The 18414-nt window shown below is 42.5% G+C and overlaps 1 protein-coding gene across 1 annotated transcript; it reads left to right on the forward strand.

Annotated features, from left to right (window-relative positions):
* Window positions 1-303: 303 nt before the first annotated feature.
* On the forward strand, window positions 304-18383 carry SAV1 (salvador family WW domain containing protein 1). Its single transcript, XM_084287438.1, has 5 exons — window positions 304-576; window positions 1600-2043; window positions 10292-10562; window positions 11395-11538; window positions 17184-18383. Exons 1-5 carry the CDS (start codon window positions 483-485, stop codon window positions 17383-17385), a joined length of 1155 nt encoding a protein of 384 aa, XP_084143564.1. The 5' UTR covers window positions 304-482; the 3' UTR covers window positions 17386-18383.
* The last annotated feature ends 31 nt before the right edge of the window (window positions 18384-18414 follow it).

The following is an 18414-nucleotide window of genomic DNA, read 5'->3' on the forward strand; positions in this document are numbered from 1 at the left end:
ACACGTTATAAGTATATAACTTATACAAGTATAACTTATAGAAGTATAAATTACACAAGTATAAGTTAAATAACTTATTTCCCCTCTAGTAAATTTAATCTTGTAACGTGTTTTGTGGTGACTGAGGGAAGGGCGGCCACCATTCCTATCACCCCCCACACACACTACGCATGCGCCCTCCCCGCCGCGCGGGGGCGCTGTGCCCCCCCCATCATCCCGCGGCCATTCCCCTAGGGCGGGGCCCGGCGCCCCACAACCCCCCTCGCGTGCGCGCGCGCGCTGTGGGCGCGTTGAGGGGGGGGGTGGGCGCGGCCGGGGGCGCGCTCGGCGGGGGCGCGCGCGCGGTCGGGCACGCGCTTCCCCCCCCTCCCTCCCCTCCCCTCCCGCGCCTCAGGCCCTCAACGGGCGGCCCCTGAGGGAGCGCGGCCGGGGGCTGAGGGGGCGGCGGGGCCGGTGCCGGGTATGCGGGGCCGGTCAGGGGGATGCTGTCGCGGAAGAAGACCCGCACGGAGCTCTCGAAGCCCGGCGAGGTGCAGGGCAAGTACGTGAAGAAGGAGACGAGCCCGCTGCTCCGCAGTGAGTGTCAAGGGGCCGGGGGGGAGGGGGGGTCGGTTTTGTCACGGTTTTTGTGGAAAATTAGCGAGCAGGCGTTTGAGGTGCTCGCTGTGGGTGTTTGAAGGGAAAAGGAGGTGAATTGTGAGGTGTTGTGGTGGTTGGGTTAGCTGAGGGACCACCAACACCCAGCTCCCAGGCTGGTCGCATCGGCCTGGCCCTTAATTAATGCACATTAAGGCCTTTAAATCAACCTGTGGGTGTATCTGGCGGCCTGAGGCCTCTCACCCAGCTGCTGCTCGCCGTGATGTAACCGTGGGGTGCCTGTCATAAACTGCCTGATTACCCCTCCTGGGAGGCACTGAATTCGTGGTGCAGGTCGTTAAATCATAACTTCACAAGGGCTTTGTTAATAGGCTTAATAACAGGCACGGCTTCCCTCTAAACTGGAGGTGTTTGCAGTTAGCTCACCTGGAAGGGCAGCAGATACTGAAGCCATGCTGAAGGCAGTGGGAGCGGGGCGAGGCTTTGTCTGTGGGGCTGCGTGAGGGGGTGTCAGCGCTCACGTGCCGAGCTCCTTTATCTGAAGGAGAAAGCGAATTTTTCCAATGACTTGACAATTTACACGCACAAAAAGGCAGTGTTTTGCTGCCCAAACTTCATATTTAAGGGAGAAAGGACAAATTCCGTGCGTGGTTCAGTTGTAGGCAGGGTACGTGGATGCTCTGGGCCGTGCGGGGAGGAGAGCGATGAAGCCTGGCTGGTGTAAGCCACAGACAGGGGGTGGGAGGTGTCGTGTGTTGGTTTTTGTAGCTGCGATTATGCTGCCAAAACTGCGCTTTTTTTGTTGCAGGCAGAGGGTGTGTGGCTTTTGTTGTGGCAGCGCACGCTGCAGCGTTACCGTTATACTCACATGTCCATTAGAGCTGCTTTAAAGGGATCCTGGCATTCGAATTTCCCCATTTCCATGGCATAAATCGAGCAGTGTAGCTAGCCAAATACATTAAATGCACACGCAGTTCTTATTTCTCTTTTATTCTATAACAGATCTGATGCCTTCGTTTATCCGCCACGGTCCAACCATTCCAAGACGAACTGATATCTGTCCTCCTGACTCCACGCCCGCGTATGCTGCTGGGGGAGATGGAATTGTTTCCAGGAACCAGAGCTTCCTTCGAACTCCAGTGCAGAGGCCGCCTCATGAAATAATGAGACGTGAAAGCAACAGACTGTCTGCACCCTCCTATCTTGCTAGAAGTTTAGCTGATGTCCCTAGAGAATATGGCTCTTCCTCCCAGTCCTTTTTAACAGAAGCTAATTCTGTTATGGAAAATGGAGACGCCGGTGCCCGTTGCTACTATTACGATCACTTTTATGATGCCCAAAGGAGACGGCAGTTAAATGACCGCTTGCATGAGGACTACAGGTATTACGAACACAACAGTGATCTTTTCCAGAGGATGCCCCAGAATCATGGCAGGCACACTTCAGGTAGGTGTGGATTAATTGTTGGTTTTTAAATGCTATTGAAAGGCTTTTGGTGTGGCAGTCTATCTGTAGTCATGTTTCTGAGTTACGCTTGTAGGACAGAGCTTCCTTTCAGTGACATTTCTATGATCTGAGTATGTGTTGACACTTCTTAGTATAAACAGTTCAATTGCCTGTAGACAGTGATTGATTTATGGAATAAATAAGGTAAGTTTGAGCAAATTTATCTTAATCCCAAACCTATGTGCAGTTCTGTTCTCCATGTTGAGTCAGTTGCTAGTGAGCCAGCAGTTTTACTCATTAGGGGACAGCTGCTGTTTTCATGGTGTATGGAATAACCAACAGCTCTAAACTATAATGCTGCTTTTTTGTTGTTGTTACTATTATAAATATTTATTTTTTATTTTATAATGAAAAAAATTGTTTATTTGATGTCAGATAAAGAGAAGAATGACTGTTATGCATAATTAGCAAATTGGCATGTAGTTAGTGCTCAAATTGACTTCTTAGTCCTTGACTTTTTTTAGCTTGTAATATTGCTTGAGGGGGAAACAGGCATACTTAAAAACTCAGTGGAACCTGTCTTTGTTTTCTAATGCAACAAGGCAGTAAGAAAGAAAGAATCCATTAAATACTTCAGAAAGAAGTATTTGATTGCCTGTGATGATGCTGAAGAAGAATTCTTACTGTCATGAATGTATTGCTGAAATTAAAAAATCTAGGATTTCAATGTTACCTGTGGAAAGGTGACCTTAAAAGCAGTAAATCTGGTGGTATTGGAGCACTGTGTATGCTGCTGACACTACGTTCGAGGAGGAGTCTGAAAGAAACATTTCAGACCTGTAAATAATACGCTGCTAGCTCATTCCTTGTAATCTGTAAACAAAATAGTAAATCTCCTGTCTAGAAGAACAAATTTGCAACTAAAAATGTCATCGTTTATGGCTGCTGACAGAGCGCATGGAGTTACAAGCTGACAGTGCTTTGGTGTTTGTGATGTGTGGGCTTTTTTGTTTTTTTTTTTACTACAGGAACGTTTCAGTGAAAAATAGCAGAAAAGTAATGTTAGCTGTACTGCTGTCAGCCAGTAAATCTTGAAATGTTAATGTTTAAGGCTGGCTACTCCATCCTTGTTAATGCTGTTAGATTTATGTATTAAGCCAGCATTTATCGAGATTGTGCATGGAAGCCCTCCATCTCTGTCAGCTGTTCTTCAGCCAGCAGTCATTAAACATTTACCTGGCCCAGATAATGAGCACCTGTTTGCATCTGCTGTGGGCCTGGAGGCAGGAGGGGAGGACTTCATAAACCAATGTGACCTTTAAAACAAGAATACTAATGCTGAGAGTCTTCCAAAATATTGCTGCTTTGTAGAACTGGATCAGTGTTGAAGTGGAAAGGGAGCTCCACCTGTTAGTCTGAAGATGAAGTTAATCTAGCAAATTTTAGAACAAGCTGAAAGTAGAGCTTCACAGCCAGATTTTTCTCGATTGTAGCAACACATTTCTTTCTCATAAGGCTTTTTTCTCCTGTTTGTTTTCATGCCTTCTTAGCCACTGGAAAACATACAGGACATGCTGGTATTTGCTTGGTCTTTGTCGTTTCCTCAGATGTTGTAACAGTTTGAACAGATTTCACACTTTTGGTAAGGGGTGGGTATTCAGTCACATGTTTGTAGGAAGAAACCAAAAAGGTGAATGTCTTGTCTGACAGTGTGAGCCCTTTTCCTTTGTTTGTTGTTGTTGTTGTTTTTTTCCTTTCATCTCAACCTGGAATATGAACTCTTAAACTCCACCTTGAGGTTTCATTGCAGTAAGAGCATTGACCTGTGTCCTCAACTTCCCTGTGTCTTCTCAAGAGTTGCTGTTACTTTTTTCAGTAGAAGAATTGTGTGTCCAAAAACAAGAAAACCCCATGACATCTTGTTTCTTTTGCCTCACTTTTAAGCTTGTTTTTATTCGAACCATCCATTGTCATCAAGCCTTAAGTGTTTCTCTTAAGCAACACTAATCACTGTAATTTCGAATTCCTCTTCTCCTGCATCTCCAGAGTACTGGGTCAGGCCTTTTACTTTCATTGTCTTTGTCTGAGTTCTCACACATTTTTTTAGTGTTGTTAAGTGTTTCACCTAGCTGAAACTGTTCCTCAGCAGGATCACTGATGACTGCAGCTTATAAACTTGCCTAATAACACAGGTACAAAGCGTGATGCACACCCCTTCATTAGCTGTGGTCTGTAAATGCTGCCTCTTGCCTCCTCTCCCAGAAAGTGCTCTCAGTTGTGTTCTGGTTTGGGTTCGTTGATGAAGAGGTGTTGCCTGATGAGCACAAGGTGTAATCACCAGCGGTGAGTGATGATTCATTTAGTGGGGGTTACAGCTGAGATGGCCCTTGAGGAGCAGTGTCTGGATACCAAATGTGCATGGGAGTGCCAGCTTTGGGTCAGAATAAGAATTCCACTCTATAATTTGGTGATAACTTGAAATGTGTTCTCATTGACATCCTCCAACCCAAAGTGGTTGGCAAAGCCTTTATCCAAGTCTCACGATTTTTCAGAAGCTGATGGTGACAGTGTTGCCTTTCATAGGAGTTTCTCCTTGAAGTCATGTTTTCTCTCTCTGCATGATTCAATTCTCCATATCTTCATTTTCTCATTCTCATTAGATTTATTTTTAATTAACAAACTAGTGCTAGTTGTTTTCCTGAGAAATGTTTTCAGTTATTTCCTATTTCTGTATGTTTAGCTACTTCTGTGCAATTTCTTATTTTTTTTATTTATTTTTTTTTCCAAGTGTCCATTTCAAACTTAATTCTAAGAGACTTTACCTGTCTTTCCTCGACATCTCTTTCCTCTCTTCTAGGTTAAAGGTTTTGGGAGGTCTGTGGTTGAAGTTATACCTACAGTATAGATTGGAACTAACTTGTAACCAAGACCTCAGAGTTATTTGTACCTGTTTGAGCGGTAAGCTGAATAATTCTTGTGTATATGCAAATTGCTGAGATTTAAAAAAGGGATTTTATGGTGTAGTATTGTAAGCAGTTGCCTGTGATGTCAGAGGAGAAAAATTATTTCTCCCTCTGAAGGGAGAGTCTGGTGAGCTTTAGTTGAAAGGAGGTTCACCTCGTGTTAAATTGTGCCCCTTCAGAATTGCAAACTTATTCATATTGAACATGAGAGCAAAATCAAGAAATACAAGTTATTTAAAGGACTCTCTTTAGAGTTAAAGTAGCAGGGCTTTTCTTTTCAAGTGTGTACACTTCACCTTTTTTTTTTTAACATGGCAATTCCTGACCTTTTCTTCTTTGTGCTGATTCTGCGGTAATTTCAGTGTCGAATTTTTGGAAGCTCTCAAAATACTTCCTGTCGTGTCCCCTTCGTTAATTTATGCTTGCCTGGAATGTCCCGTGCCCTCTGACAATCGAGGTACTTGTGCTCAGGAAGTACCTTCAGGAGCTCTGGCATGCATTAGGAAGGCCCAGAACTTTTCTGCTATTTTATTGTTACTCACTCCCTTAAAGACAAACATTTCTCTCTCTGCCTGTCTCTTATCCTGGTTTGAAGAGGGAAAGGGAGATGATTTGGGCATCATTACGGAAAGGGGGGAAAAAGCTCTCAAAACGGTTGACCTAAGTAAAGACAAATACGAAGGCCTTGCATTTGGCTAGATTTGTTCTCCAGTACTATGAATTTTGGTTGAAGTTAGCTGTGGGAGTTTATAGCCTCTAAAACTTCTCTATGTTAGCTGTGTCTCAAATAAAATGAGACTTTCTCCAGAGTCTTTGCCCTTTTTTCTTTCTGCTGGGCTGCTCTGGTGGTAGGACTTTTCTCCTGTGTTTTCCACTACCATTGCTGATGAACTGAAGAACTGCTTGACTTTCTTATGCAGAATGCTTTTCTGTTAAAGCTCCTGTATTGCCCTATGAAAGTATTTCTTCCCATCACTCACGGTTGCATTGTTCCATATTAACGGAGCAAAAACCAACCAGACTTCCACCATTGTAGAAGATCCTACAGAGTTGTCCCATTTGTGACATCGTTAGCCAAAGGTGGATTTTTAAGGGAATAGCTTGGGGTGCACTAGAATATGGTGCTCAAAATTAAGCTTTGGGCTCTGGTGTTAAGACACTCCATTCCTGAAGATGTTGAGAAAGAGGCTGAATAATGGACCTGGCCTCACTTAAAACCGATTTTTTTTTTAAATCTTAGTTCTCATAATTAAAGTGATCGTTGCTCCTTGGCACCTTCTTTTTTCAAAATGCTGAGAATATACATGGTGATGCTCCTAAGCAAGCAAACTTGAACAGGATTTTCTTTTGCTTTAGAACAGCAAATAATACTCTAGGCTACTTTGCAATTCACTCAAGACCTTAAATTGAAGATACTGTGTTTTACAAGCATTAGGAGATGGAATTAACAAATGAGACTAGGCAGGTTCCAAAGATACAAGCTGAAAAGGATTTACGATTGCATAAATTTAAATTCATTGGAGACTCTGCTTGAAATTTAATAATGCTGCTGAGAGTGTTTAATGATGAGCACTGTTCTTTAAAAAGAGTGAAGGAGATTTTTAACATTAGGAAAAAGCAGATAACTTACATAATGCCATTCCTTGGAGAAGCAGGAAGAATTGGAATTTCTGCCTGGTCATGGGTACAAAAGAGTGTGTGTAACAAAACCCTGAGTAGTTACGGTGAAGTGGAGATAATTTCTTCCATCAAGAGGAAAGTCACAGGTTTTAAACTAGACGTTTTGACAAAAATGGTTCAAGCTGTAAATTTATGTGTTTTTATTTTTCCTGTAGATAATTTTATGTTACTAAAATATAGTACAGGCCCATAGTGCATGGAATAGCCTTGGTAGTAAACACCTATGTGAAGCTTTGTGCTGCTGTGAAAATGTTTTAGGGCTAAGACCTCACCTGAAATTAAAACCCAGAAGAATATCCCACTTGGGCAGTATTACACAGAAAAGCAATGTTCACAATAGATGGCTTCAGGCTTTCTTATAGTTTGATTCCTTGGAAAATGCTTTGGGAAAGATGATGTACAAAGTTATTTTTTGAAGTGTGGTCCTGTCTTACTGTTCCTTACAGGTGTATAGATCTGAACATAGATGCTCATCTTCTCTCATTTGAAATGTAGCAGGAACTACTCCTCATACACATGTGCTCATTCTGCCTTGAAGGGAGCATCTGCTGAGTTTTATAAGGAAAATAGGATACAATTTATTTTGTTCTCTAGTAACTCTAATTATATAAACAAATGGCTAAATTATACTAATTGCCATAATGGCTTGATGGTCATAAGACACAGAATATTACCTGACATCTGAAAACTTCCAGTCTGCAGGACATTTCAGTGTGATGCCTGGTTTTAAGGGGAGGTAATGCCCACTGAGCCCATACACGGGGTAAAAGCAGGAGCTAGAACTTAGTGAAGGGACAAAAGCAGAACTGCCCATGTTGCCTTTCCACAGGGTGTGTAGCACTGTTTTTCAGCGTGCTTTCTGGGTAATTTCTGTAGTCAGAATCTGATTTTTGTCTTTACCCAAGTGCATCTCCCAGTCTTCTCTGACTTCTGGATGAAGAAATGCAGGCTTTGTGTCAAGAGAGCTTCTGGTGCAGGGGATGGCTCAGTGTTCATCATCCTGGCTTGTGCAACTCTTAATACCAAGTTGAGATGTTAAAAAGCATTAACCTTTACCCCCAGTAAATAACTGTACTGGTATTTTTCTGCTGCAATCGTGCTAGAATTTAAGTGGGAGGAACTCATTTAAAAAAAAAAAAAAAAGTGCTGGTTTTAACAGTGAGCAGAAAAGTGTGTTTATACCTTTATACCTTGATGAAAGTTCTTTCCCCCGTCAGCTTTGTGTGTTCGATCTGGTGGTGGTGGTTTAATGTTTGCTGTTCATGCAGAATTCCAACACAGCAGCTCACTTGATTGGGGAAAATACTGAATTTGTTTACCCAAAGTGCAGTATTTCCAAGAAGCCGAAGCGCTTGTATTTTGTCACTGGAATGAAAACAAAAACAGTGGCATAACTGTAGCTAGGGCCTGAAATAGTCTCCCTGGCCCCAGTACTGCTAAAGGTCAGGAAGTGTCTAGGATGTTTCTCCTCACTGGAAGTAAAGGTCTGGCTTGCTTAATCCTAATGAGAGGTGGAGCTGTCACATGAGGGCTGCTATTAACTTTTCTTCCTAAAGCTACCGAGTAGGTGAGCGCCCCAGCAAGCAGAGATGCTTTAAGGCCAATAATTTAGAACATGGCAAGGCTAGAAACAGGATGAAACAAGAAGTTTCCAGCCTTGTATCTTCCTAGAAACAGGCACCCCTTGGCTGGCATGCTATAGATTGGACTGTGACACAGTCAGTAAACAAGCTATGAAATTACCTGGGAAATACAACAGCTTTGGTGCTGCTGAAGTGTTGTCTCTCTCAGTTAAAGCCCAGACCTGAAATTTCATCTTAGTAATACGATTTCGATGGGAGAGGCTGTGCCTTTTCTTTCTGCTCTCAAAAATAAGAACACAAAAAGAGAAGGAAAGGGGTGTATTCACTTGATCATTGAACAAGGTGGGTGTGATGGAGTCACTTTCTGACTTACAAGAAGGTAGGAAAAGTGACTCCCATACTGCTCCTCCTGGTTGTAGGGAAATAGTGATACACAAACTCTGAGTTCTGTGATCGAATAGAGGTGTTTGAGAAGATGATTAGAATTTCTTTAAAGCCACAGACTGTGTAACTGTAGAGTTACAGGTAATGGAAGGTAATTACTCTAAAACAGAGGTGAGTTTGAGCCAGCACAGGCTTCCAAAAGATGAGACACCAGTGAAAATCTTGATTGCCACTTGTGTTCTTTTTTTTTTTTTTTTTTTGAACTTTCTGTAAGTTTTCTTTGGGTTTTTAACCTACCTACCTAAGTATCCCCAGTATACAGAGGGAAGGAAAAGAGGAAATGGAATGAAGTTTCTTCAGTACATCTCCCGGCATCCAGCACACTAATTTTGATAATGTAAAAGCCGTGTGTATGTTGGAACAAATTATTTTAAAATAATCATGAGCAGTCTCTTTAACTGGTTATTTATAAATCATAAACCTGCTGTGTTTGCGGGGCAGAGGTGGGGAATAAATCAGGTATTGCTTTGGGTCAGTTCTCCCAACCCAAAATACACTTGACCTAGGTCATTTTACTTCTCTTTTGCTGCAGAAAGTCTTCTCCTACTGCAGCCTGCTTCACTGAGAGAGCTGGAAATTACCATTTTGCATGGGCCTTGTTAGCATTATGAAGTGCAGGTGCTCAGTACTAAAGAAGAACCAGATGAGCGGACTGCTAGAGCAGGAAATGCCCCTCCAAGATCTGTGGAAGGAAGGGAGGAAGAAACAAGGAGATTTTGTGACTTTCTCTCAAAAAAAAGGCCTCTAAATCTTGGCTGGATCGTGGTCAGGCGGCCTGACTGTCCCACCTGGGGTGCACATAAGCTAGCTAGCCTAGCAGGCATGGGTGGCTTTGGCAAAGAAGGCATGGCAACACAAACTTCAGTGTGTGCAGAACTGTTCAGCAAAGGGCTTTTGCAGGATCCTGGGTGGATCTGGTGTCTCTGTTTTCTGTAGTTACTGATGGTGGCTTTTGGCTGATTGCACACTCATCACTAATACCTGTCAGTGCAGTGCTAACCTTTTCCCTCTGCTTGGTTTTCCTCTTCAAGCTACTGATTTTGAAGGGTTAAGGCTTTGTTGGTATCCTGTGACTGTTCTAGTTAGCTGTTTCTGACTAAACTAGGAAAAAAAGCTGTTTTTTTTTTCTTGTAGGTAAATAGTTCTGATGCATCTGTAATAGTGTATAAACAGAAACTCATTTAGGTGAAGCTTTAACACTTGTAATGTTATGTTGGCTCTCTGCTCAGCAAATTGAGCCGATAACAAGAGTTTTATCCCTGCTGAGTATGCTAAAATACATCTCTTAATTGAAAAAGCAAGGAGGCTTTCACTGTCTGAACGAAGCCGGCCAGTGATCCTGGAGTAGGAGGAGAGCAAAAACATGTGAGACTTAAAAGGGGAATAGCTATTTTGACTTCATCAGGATGTTTTTTGTTTTTTTTTTCTTACTAGTGTACGAGTGCACATGCTGTAAATCTTATGGTATCGTTCAAAGTTCAGTTGCATCATGCAGGGGGGGAAAAAGTTGACTTTGTACATAACGTTGGTTTGGGTTATTACTGGTTTGACTAAATGCTGTTTTCCCTTTCTTGTTAGGCATCGGGAGAGTTGCTGCTACATCTCTAGGAAACTTAACAAATCATAGCTCTGAAGACTTGCCTCTTCCTCCTGGCTGGTCAGTGGACTGGACTATTAGAGGAAGGAAATACTATATAGATCATAACACTAATACAACTCACTGGAGCCACCCACTCGAGCGCGAGGGACTGCCCCCGGGATGGGAGAGAGTCGAGTCAGCAGAATTTGGAGTGTATTACGTGGATCACATCAATAAAAGAGCTCAGTACAAACATCCTTGTGCTCCCAGGTATGACATCAGTCTTGTGTGTTACGATTGTTCTTTTCCTAACCCAGCTGAGAAAGTGGGGCTGTTTTTGCCTCACATACAATATGCCAAAACCATCTTACTTTTCGAAGTAAGCTTTACTGGTCCTTGACGAAGATTTTTAGAAGTTGTTATAATTGTTAGTGTCTTTTTTTCCTCATCTGTTACTATCTTAAGTTTAGAAACAGGATATTGTTCCTAACTCACTAAAACAAAGCAACCATTCTCCTCAACTGTTGGTAAAACAGCCAAGTTGCTGAGAACAGAACTGAGTTGTTGGTTGAAACGAAACTTGATCAGATGTTCCTGGAGGTTCTCTGGAAAGTGGCATCTATAATCTGAACTATGAATTGTCTTCTTTAGAATGAATTTAGGTATTTTAGCTACATAAAATTCAAAGGTAAAATAAAATTAGTATGTACCAGATCTACCAGTTACTTTCTGCTATTCAATCTTTTTTTTTACTGTTTCCCAGGAAGAGAAAGCTTTTTTTAACGTGTGACACACAAAAACAAACATAAGAGGATGTCATTTGTTATAAATGGAGTAACGTATCAGCTGCTGCCTGAATACACTTGCTCTAAAATATGAAATGGTGTGTTATTTGGTTGAGTTTCCCTTTTCACTCATTCCAAACCAGACAACACTTCCTTTCAGCTGTAGTGTCCAGGTAGCGGGCACTAGGTCAGTAGGTCCTGAGCAAGATGTGCAGCGTGCTAACAGATTGCAGATTGTATTAATCTGTCCATTGGTGTTACTAATTAAATAATGCCTGCTTGGAGCTCACTGAGTGCCTCTGCCTTCCTTCGTACAGCGTTCCCCGTTATGACCAGCCTCCCCCAGTGACCTACCAGCCGCAGCAGGCAGAGCGGAGCCAGCCTCTCCTTGTCCCTGCGAATCCCTACCACACCGCCGAGATTCCGGACTGGCTGCAGGTCTACGCCAGGGCTCCCGTGAAGTGAGCTTGTTTCTTTATTCTTTTCACACCAAATTACTCATGCCTAGTTTAGAAGGAAACCAAATGAGTTCTGATGGCTGAAAGAACTCTAGCTGGTGTCTGTTTCTGAATTGCATAAGAACTGATGCTGACAGCGCATGAGGAAGTTATACTGGATGGTTTCATATAGAATCATTAGGGTTGGAAAAGCCCTCCGAGATCATCTGATCCAACCATCCCTCTACCACCAATGTCACCCACTAAACCACGTCCCTAAGTGCCACGTCCAACCTTGCCTTGAACACTCTCAGGGATGTTATCAGGAATATGATTTAAACAAAACTAGGTGCTTTAATATTCCCAGCCTGTAATTGCACGGGTGAAGTTTTAGCAGATGTGCAAATGCAAAATAAGTATATTTTGGTTTTATCCCACATTTTTATATATTAAAAAAAGCCACGCTGAATTCAGTGGACCACCATTGCTTTTTATGAGCTGAGGATCTAGCCTAAACATTTAAACTTCTAATTTGCTGTTGTTACTCGCAATCAGCCATCCAACAATTAGTATCAAAAGATGCTTTTTAAACCATATATAGATATAATCTCACCCTATATAATATATATTATGGTATTAATGTATAATGATGTAATTATTGTTATAATGAATATTATTTAAATAATATAATGTATATATGTGGTTTAAATTATGGTTTAAACCATTATTATATGTATGATTTTTATATCTCCCCAAAGTAGAGCCAAAATCTGCACATTAAAGGGATTTGGCCCTTTCCTCTTCCAGTTGAAAATTGTGTGTAATAAGTATGACCAATTTTATTTGTGTCATCTTACTAGAAGATTTGGAGACTCTGTCATCACATTAGCTTGCTTTGTACTAGGCATCACTTAAAATCATCACAGTACTTCCTGCAGATCCCATGGCTTGCAGAATGTTATGTTGGAGAACTGGTAGGATGTGATTTACTGTCAGTGTATTTGTGAGAATGGCACCAAACGGCTTATAAAAAAAATATATTTTTTTTCAGGGTGTTAACTTCCTAATTCTTATGTTACTCCTTTTTTAAAAAAAAAAAAAAAAAGTAACTGTGAAGGAGAACTTGTAGTTTGAATTCAGACTGAAATCTGTTTCCAAACAAAAGCTTTAATTACTACTAAGTGGTGATAAAAAGTTAGTTTTTGAAGAAACATCCCTCTAGGAACAGGGAATCGCCTCCAAGAAGAGATTTAAGTCAACATAATGAAACATTCTCTGATGGGTTCAGCTCTGCAAAAGACTAAAGAGAAAAGCAATGAAAAAAATCCAGATAATATTTCAGTAATTATGAAACCATGTATGTTTTCAGAAGAAGGGAAATATGGAGAAACTGATTTTTACAGCAGTGAGCAGGGCAGTCTATAGTTGCAAATTCACAAGCAGCGTATGATCAGTGACTTCCAGCTGAAATATTTTTGTAGCTGCTTCTGAACTATAATTTGGAAGTGTTTAATTACTCCTTGTGGCTACTGGGCTTGCCTAAAATCCAGCAGTATATTATACACCAAGGACATACTAAGTTCCTGTAACCTATGAGAGGACTTATTTCCTAGAAACACTTCCAGGTTTTGGCTGTGACTGTATTTCTTTATTTAGGTCTTTGGCACATTTAGACAGTGCAGTTTGAAATATTTCAGTCTGTGTTGCGTAAATTCCTGCCGGTACTTCTCCTGAAACTTGAGGATAAGCAATATAAGGTTCTCAGAAATGCCTTTAATAGGCTGAGACATTTTGAAATGTTTAATTCATTCCGTGTTTGAGAATTGGCATTGTTCGGAGGAACCAAAAGTCATGTAGTTGCCTATATCCTTTTAACTCTTCTGTTAAAGTAGTTCTGGTCATAATATGAATGTTCATGGAACTCTCAAACAATTCTATGAAGAAGCAGATCCTGTTTTATGCACTTTTATACTGGAAAAGTGGGGAAGACAGGTAGAAACTGCAACTGGCTTGGTGTCACCTCAGCATGAGGGCTTCTTATAGGCCATTTGACAAATATTTTTAGTTACTGAAATCAAGATCACTTACACATTACAAAGGTAATTGTGATAACAAACCTCTGTTGTGAAAACAACTGGCTTAAAGCTTGAGGGGAAAACCTGGTGATGCTTGTAAGTTCTTAAACAGCACTTCCTAAAAGCTGAGTGTGAGAACTGCATGCATTTCTTACTGTTTTATAGCACAAAAATGAAAGCTGGCAGAACACTTTTATAGTGGTAGTAGGGGAGTATCTTTTGGGATCTGCTATTTGAAATTCCCTATAAAATTTGTTGATTGATAGTGCTGTTTTCCACTGAGATCACTGTGGTATATTTTGTTATGGATGCCTGGTGCTGTAGCTTGATTAGCTGACTAAAGGCTGGATGTTGAGGAAAAGCCAAGTAGGTATTATAGCAAAAATAGGTAACAGCTTTTACTTTGACAGGTTTTTCTAAAGGGTAAGCATTCTGACCACCGGAAAGATCTAATGGGGAGTTGTGGCAGGTGTTAACCATAATGTTTCACTATTTTAGTGAAAAAGTCAATCTGTTAAGAACAAAAAGAAAATATTTGGCTCACCAGACAGCAAAGAGGCTTTGAGGTCTAATAATAACCTGAGGCATAATGATTTCCAATCCCAAGGTACTGGTGACACCTTGGAGCACCCTTTCCCTCTCTGTCCCAGGATCTGTCCAGGGCTTTTTTTTGAAAGCATAAGCACTGTTACCAGAATGTTCACAGTGAAATCGAGACACCTGGCGTGCATTTAAGCCCTTGCCAGGCTCAAAAGATGAATAAACGTTCAGTTTTAAAGTCCCGAAGACCAGTGGGGCAGGTGCTCTAACAGTGCCATAGTGTGTGCGTGGGACTTTGGGGGCAAGGATCAGAACCCAGGTCTTTCTCCTTGCAGCTGTAACCAAGAGGCCGTAAATATTTTGGGCAGCTCACCATCTGCTTTGTGAAAAGTGAATGTTGTATTGAATTCTTGTTGTCTGCTGGGAATAGCCCTGGGGACGGAGCATTCTGAGTGGTGAGCCCTCCTCTCCTTGCCCAGGAGGAAAGGCTCGGTGCTCGGCAGGATTCCTTTGCCAACGTGCTCTTGGTTTCTGGCTCTGTGACTAGCTGCCCCTCTACGAAATGCCCGTGGTGTCTAGGTCAGGTACTCTGGGCCCTGTTCCACGAGACATCTCCGTGGTGTGCTCCTGGCCCTACACCACTTTTTGGGTAGGAATGAGTCCGTTCCTGTCAAGGTGCTGCTGGTGGCTTGATCTTTAGTTAGACCTCCTCTGTTCAGTACTTCTCTCGGCAGCCAAAGTGAAGCTGCCACGGAGAAGCAGCCCCGATGTGCCAGTTGTATCACAGACCACCAGCAATGAGTTTCAAAGAGCTAAAGAACAACCACGGTTTTGGCACTCTGATAATTTAAAATCAAGGGAGGGGGCTGTTCTTAGCTGCAGGTCCCAGGAGATGTGCAAATGCATTATTGCATGCGGTGTAGCTTGTTCTTTCCTGCTTGTGCCACCACCTGAGTAAGAAACAGCTCCGGGGGCACTCATTGCCTCCCCATCCCTTGCGTGCCATGAGAAGTGTCTGCTCCTGGAGCCAGGCGGTGTCCCCATGGCCACCAGCTGGGGCTCTCCTGGCCAGACTTCACCAGTCATCACCTTGAGGTGGTTGGAGACATCAAAGGGAACAGCCCGTTTATTTTAGGCTTCGGTATCTGCCTGGCTCTCTGAAGCCCTTGTGCCACTTTCTTTACGCATATAAGGGGTGCCCGCACTGCAGCCTGGTAACGCAGCCACTCCTCAGACACGCTGACTTGAGGCAGGTCCCAGCCAGAGACCTGCAGTCCTCTCTCTGCAGCATTACCACGATTTTGTTGAAAAATTTTGTTAGAAATTCTGGTTTTCTACTGGGACCTTGGAAACCTTTCTCCACCACTGGCACAAAAAGCAACACATTTAAAAAAAAAAAAAAAAAAAGTTTGTTTTCTTGATGGGGTGGATAGATTTTGGAGGCAACCCAACTTCCATATAATTTGATCTGGTGGCAGCTAAAAAGTGGCTGATGGAAACGTGGAGCCTATTGGAACATGGAGTGTACGGGCAGCGTGCTCAGTGAGTCTCAGCACAGACGTGTTCCCACGCACAGCCTCTGTTCTGATAGCTTCTTGCGTTAGAAGAGCCACAGAATAACCCGAGGTGGAAGGGACCCACAAGGATCGTCAAGCCCAATGCTTGGGTCCACTCAGGACCACCCAAAAATCCACCCATAAGGGGTCGGATAGCTCCTGTGGTTTATATATTGAGGGAAATGGATACTATAGACACTAAACTTGGGAAAACAAGCTTTGAGGAATTTTTATGGCATGAAAGCGAGTCACTGACTAACGTGTGATTGAACAACCCTCTGCATTACGAATGTCCCTAAACCAGCATCTTGTTCAGTGCAGCTGCAGTGCCAGTTTGGATCGTGGAAAATTACCGGAGAATGGCCGTGATTACTCACGCGGGTGGGTTGGCAGTCAGGACACAAAACGCAGCCCTGGGGAAACTTCAGCAGCTCTGCTGGCGAAATGAGGGAGGCTCAAGGAGGCTCCTGTTGCATGGAGCTCATAGCTACCTAGTGGCAGCAGCTTCGACAGCCAGACGGGTGATCGTAAGGAGATGTTTGTAGGCTTCAGCAGTTGGAAAAAGCGCTAGGAGTACAAACAGCACTCCAGAATTGCTCCATATTAAAAAAATAAGAATTAAAGTGAGCGCTGGCGGTAAGTGCAGCTCCTGTAAGAAAAGCAGTGGAGGAGAGGAGGCTTTCAGAATGAAAAAGGCTGAGGGTGCCTGGCCAGCCAGCATTTAGCCCGTGTAGTTCTCCAGGGGACCTCCCCAGGTCCACAGCAGCTCAATTTTTTTTCCAGTGTGAGGACTGAGAACATCTGTGGGCTTCCTTCTCTCCCTTCTCCCTCCCTCAGCCCTCGCTGGTGCTATCTAATCCCCCCGTCTGCTGTCCTGGGAGGTTCATGACCTGCAGTTGGAGACACTGATTGAGATTATTGCTGCTAATTAACCAAGAGCAGGGCAGTGTCCAAGAGTGCTCGTTAAGGCTGGAACGAGAATGCTGTGGAAACAAAAGCGCGTTGTGAGGGAGAACTTGCAGGCCTGCAGAGCTCTGCCTTCTGGGAGGTACTTGCTGGGGAATACTAGGATAAGCTGTTAAAATAGTTCATTTTTTCTTGCCTAGTCCAATTTTAAAAGGTGTTTTACTGCTAAATCTTCAAGGTTTGTGTAACAGAACTGATGTTCTAAACCAAGGTGTAAAATGCATTTGGGGAGTGTTTGTGTAGTCAGTTAAGAGGATCTGTAGTACTTCTCAAATTTACCTGTATAAAAAGTAATCTGGCATATTATGGGTGATTCTGCAGTTTAGCTCTAAGTAGTGTTTCTCCAGTGCACTTGGAGCCACAGCTCACTGTCTGTAGGTGTTAATTAGTTATTTCCTCACATAGAACGTGCTAATCAATGCAGGCTGTAGATGGCTACAGAGCTGATGAGTGGCCGTGCAGCTGTGAGGTCAGCTCTTCACTGAACACACAGTGACATCTGGATAATCATCTCCTACTCATCTCCCCCCAGGTATGACCACATCCTGAAGTGGGAGCTCTTCCAGCTGGCGGACCTGGACACGTACCAGGGCATGCTGAAGCTGCTCTTCATGAAAGAACTGGAACGGATCGTTAAGCTGTACGAGGCGTACAGGCAGGCCCTCCTCACCGAGCTGGAGCATCGCAAGCAGAGGCAGCAGTGGTATGCCCAGCAGCACGGCAAGAATTTCTAAGCTAACAACTCTTCCTAATAGACTTTTCCGAGGACACTACGAGCTTTAAAAAAAGTTTCCACACTTCATACTATGAAAAAGTGCTTTGGTTGAAAAGGCAGCTTATTTTTGTTGACGTTGCACCTTTGTTATTATCCTCTTGAATATTTTTCTACATGTATTATGTATTGTTTATAAAATGAAAAATGTTTGTTAATCTTTTTCCATACAAAAACTAGTTTGTTATTCTGAAAACCAGCATGGAGTTACGGAGTTTGATCAGAGACTTGATTCTGGTATCTTTTTTCTAGCAGTTGGCTGTATTATTAAGAAGCTGACTATATATTTTTAAACGGCAATAGATGCAATTACAAGAAATGCCCTGGATGCAAAACATTGTTAAAATCCAAATTAGTATTTTGGTGTATTTCCCTCTGGACTTTTTGTATCCCTCTTGAGAGAGAGGTCTGTTCCTTGTTTACAGCTTTAATGTACAGAACGCTGGCACTGTTACTTCTCAGTACTAGAACCGTACAGAAGCTGATTTCATCACTCTCAAAGTGCTTCATGAGAATGAAGCCTGAGTTGCCTTATTTTTTACTTTGTTTAATGCATTATTACCTTAGATTTACTACTAGTTTTCACAGAGGTTAGTCAGAGGGCGAAATACTCGTACCTTCTTAAAGACCAATATCACTAAGCAAACTCTTCAAAGGTTCTGAAATGCTTGGGAGGCTGCATTTTATGAGCCCCAGCCACACGGGAAGGTTGTAGCATTGTCTAACCAGCTTACCAACCAGCTGTACCACACCACGAAAAAAAATCAGGGATGTATCAACATTTTTTTACCGAGCTTTGTCTTGTATTAAAGTTTCCTGACTTGGGGAAAATTTTTACTTGTACAGTTACCCTCGCCGATATTTTCATTTGGTTCATTGATTGTCCTGAAATGTTATTTATGGATTCTTTTTAGTGCAATAAACATGGTTGCAGACAAAATACATTTCTTGTAAATCCTATTAATTCAATAAAAATCACTTTGTTTAATGA

This window comes from Netta rufina (assembly GCF_964035555.1).
Source record: "Netta rufina genome assembly, chromosome: 5".
Lineage (NCBI taxonomy): Eukaryota > Metazoa > Chordata > Aves > Anseriformes > Anatidae > Netta > Netta rufina.

What these genes read in the sequence shown, in the direction of transcription:
- SAV1 (XM_084287438.1), top strand. Translation starts at nt 483, where the DNA reads ATGCTGTCGCGGAAGAAGACCCGCACGGAGCTCTCGAAGCCCGGCGAG. An exon ending in GACGAGCCCGCTGCTCCGCA is followed by an intron (nt 577 to 1,599) that starts GTGAGTGTCAAG and finishes ATTCTATAACAG; the next exon opens with ATCTGATGCCTTCGTTTATC. An exon ending in AAACATCCTTGTGCTCCCAG is followed by an intron (nt 10,563 to 11,394) that starts GTATGACATCAG and finishes TCCTTCGTACAG; the next exon opens with CGTTCCCCGTTATGACCAGC.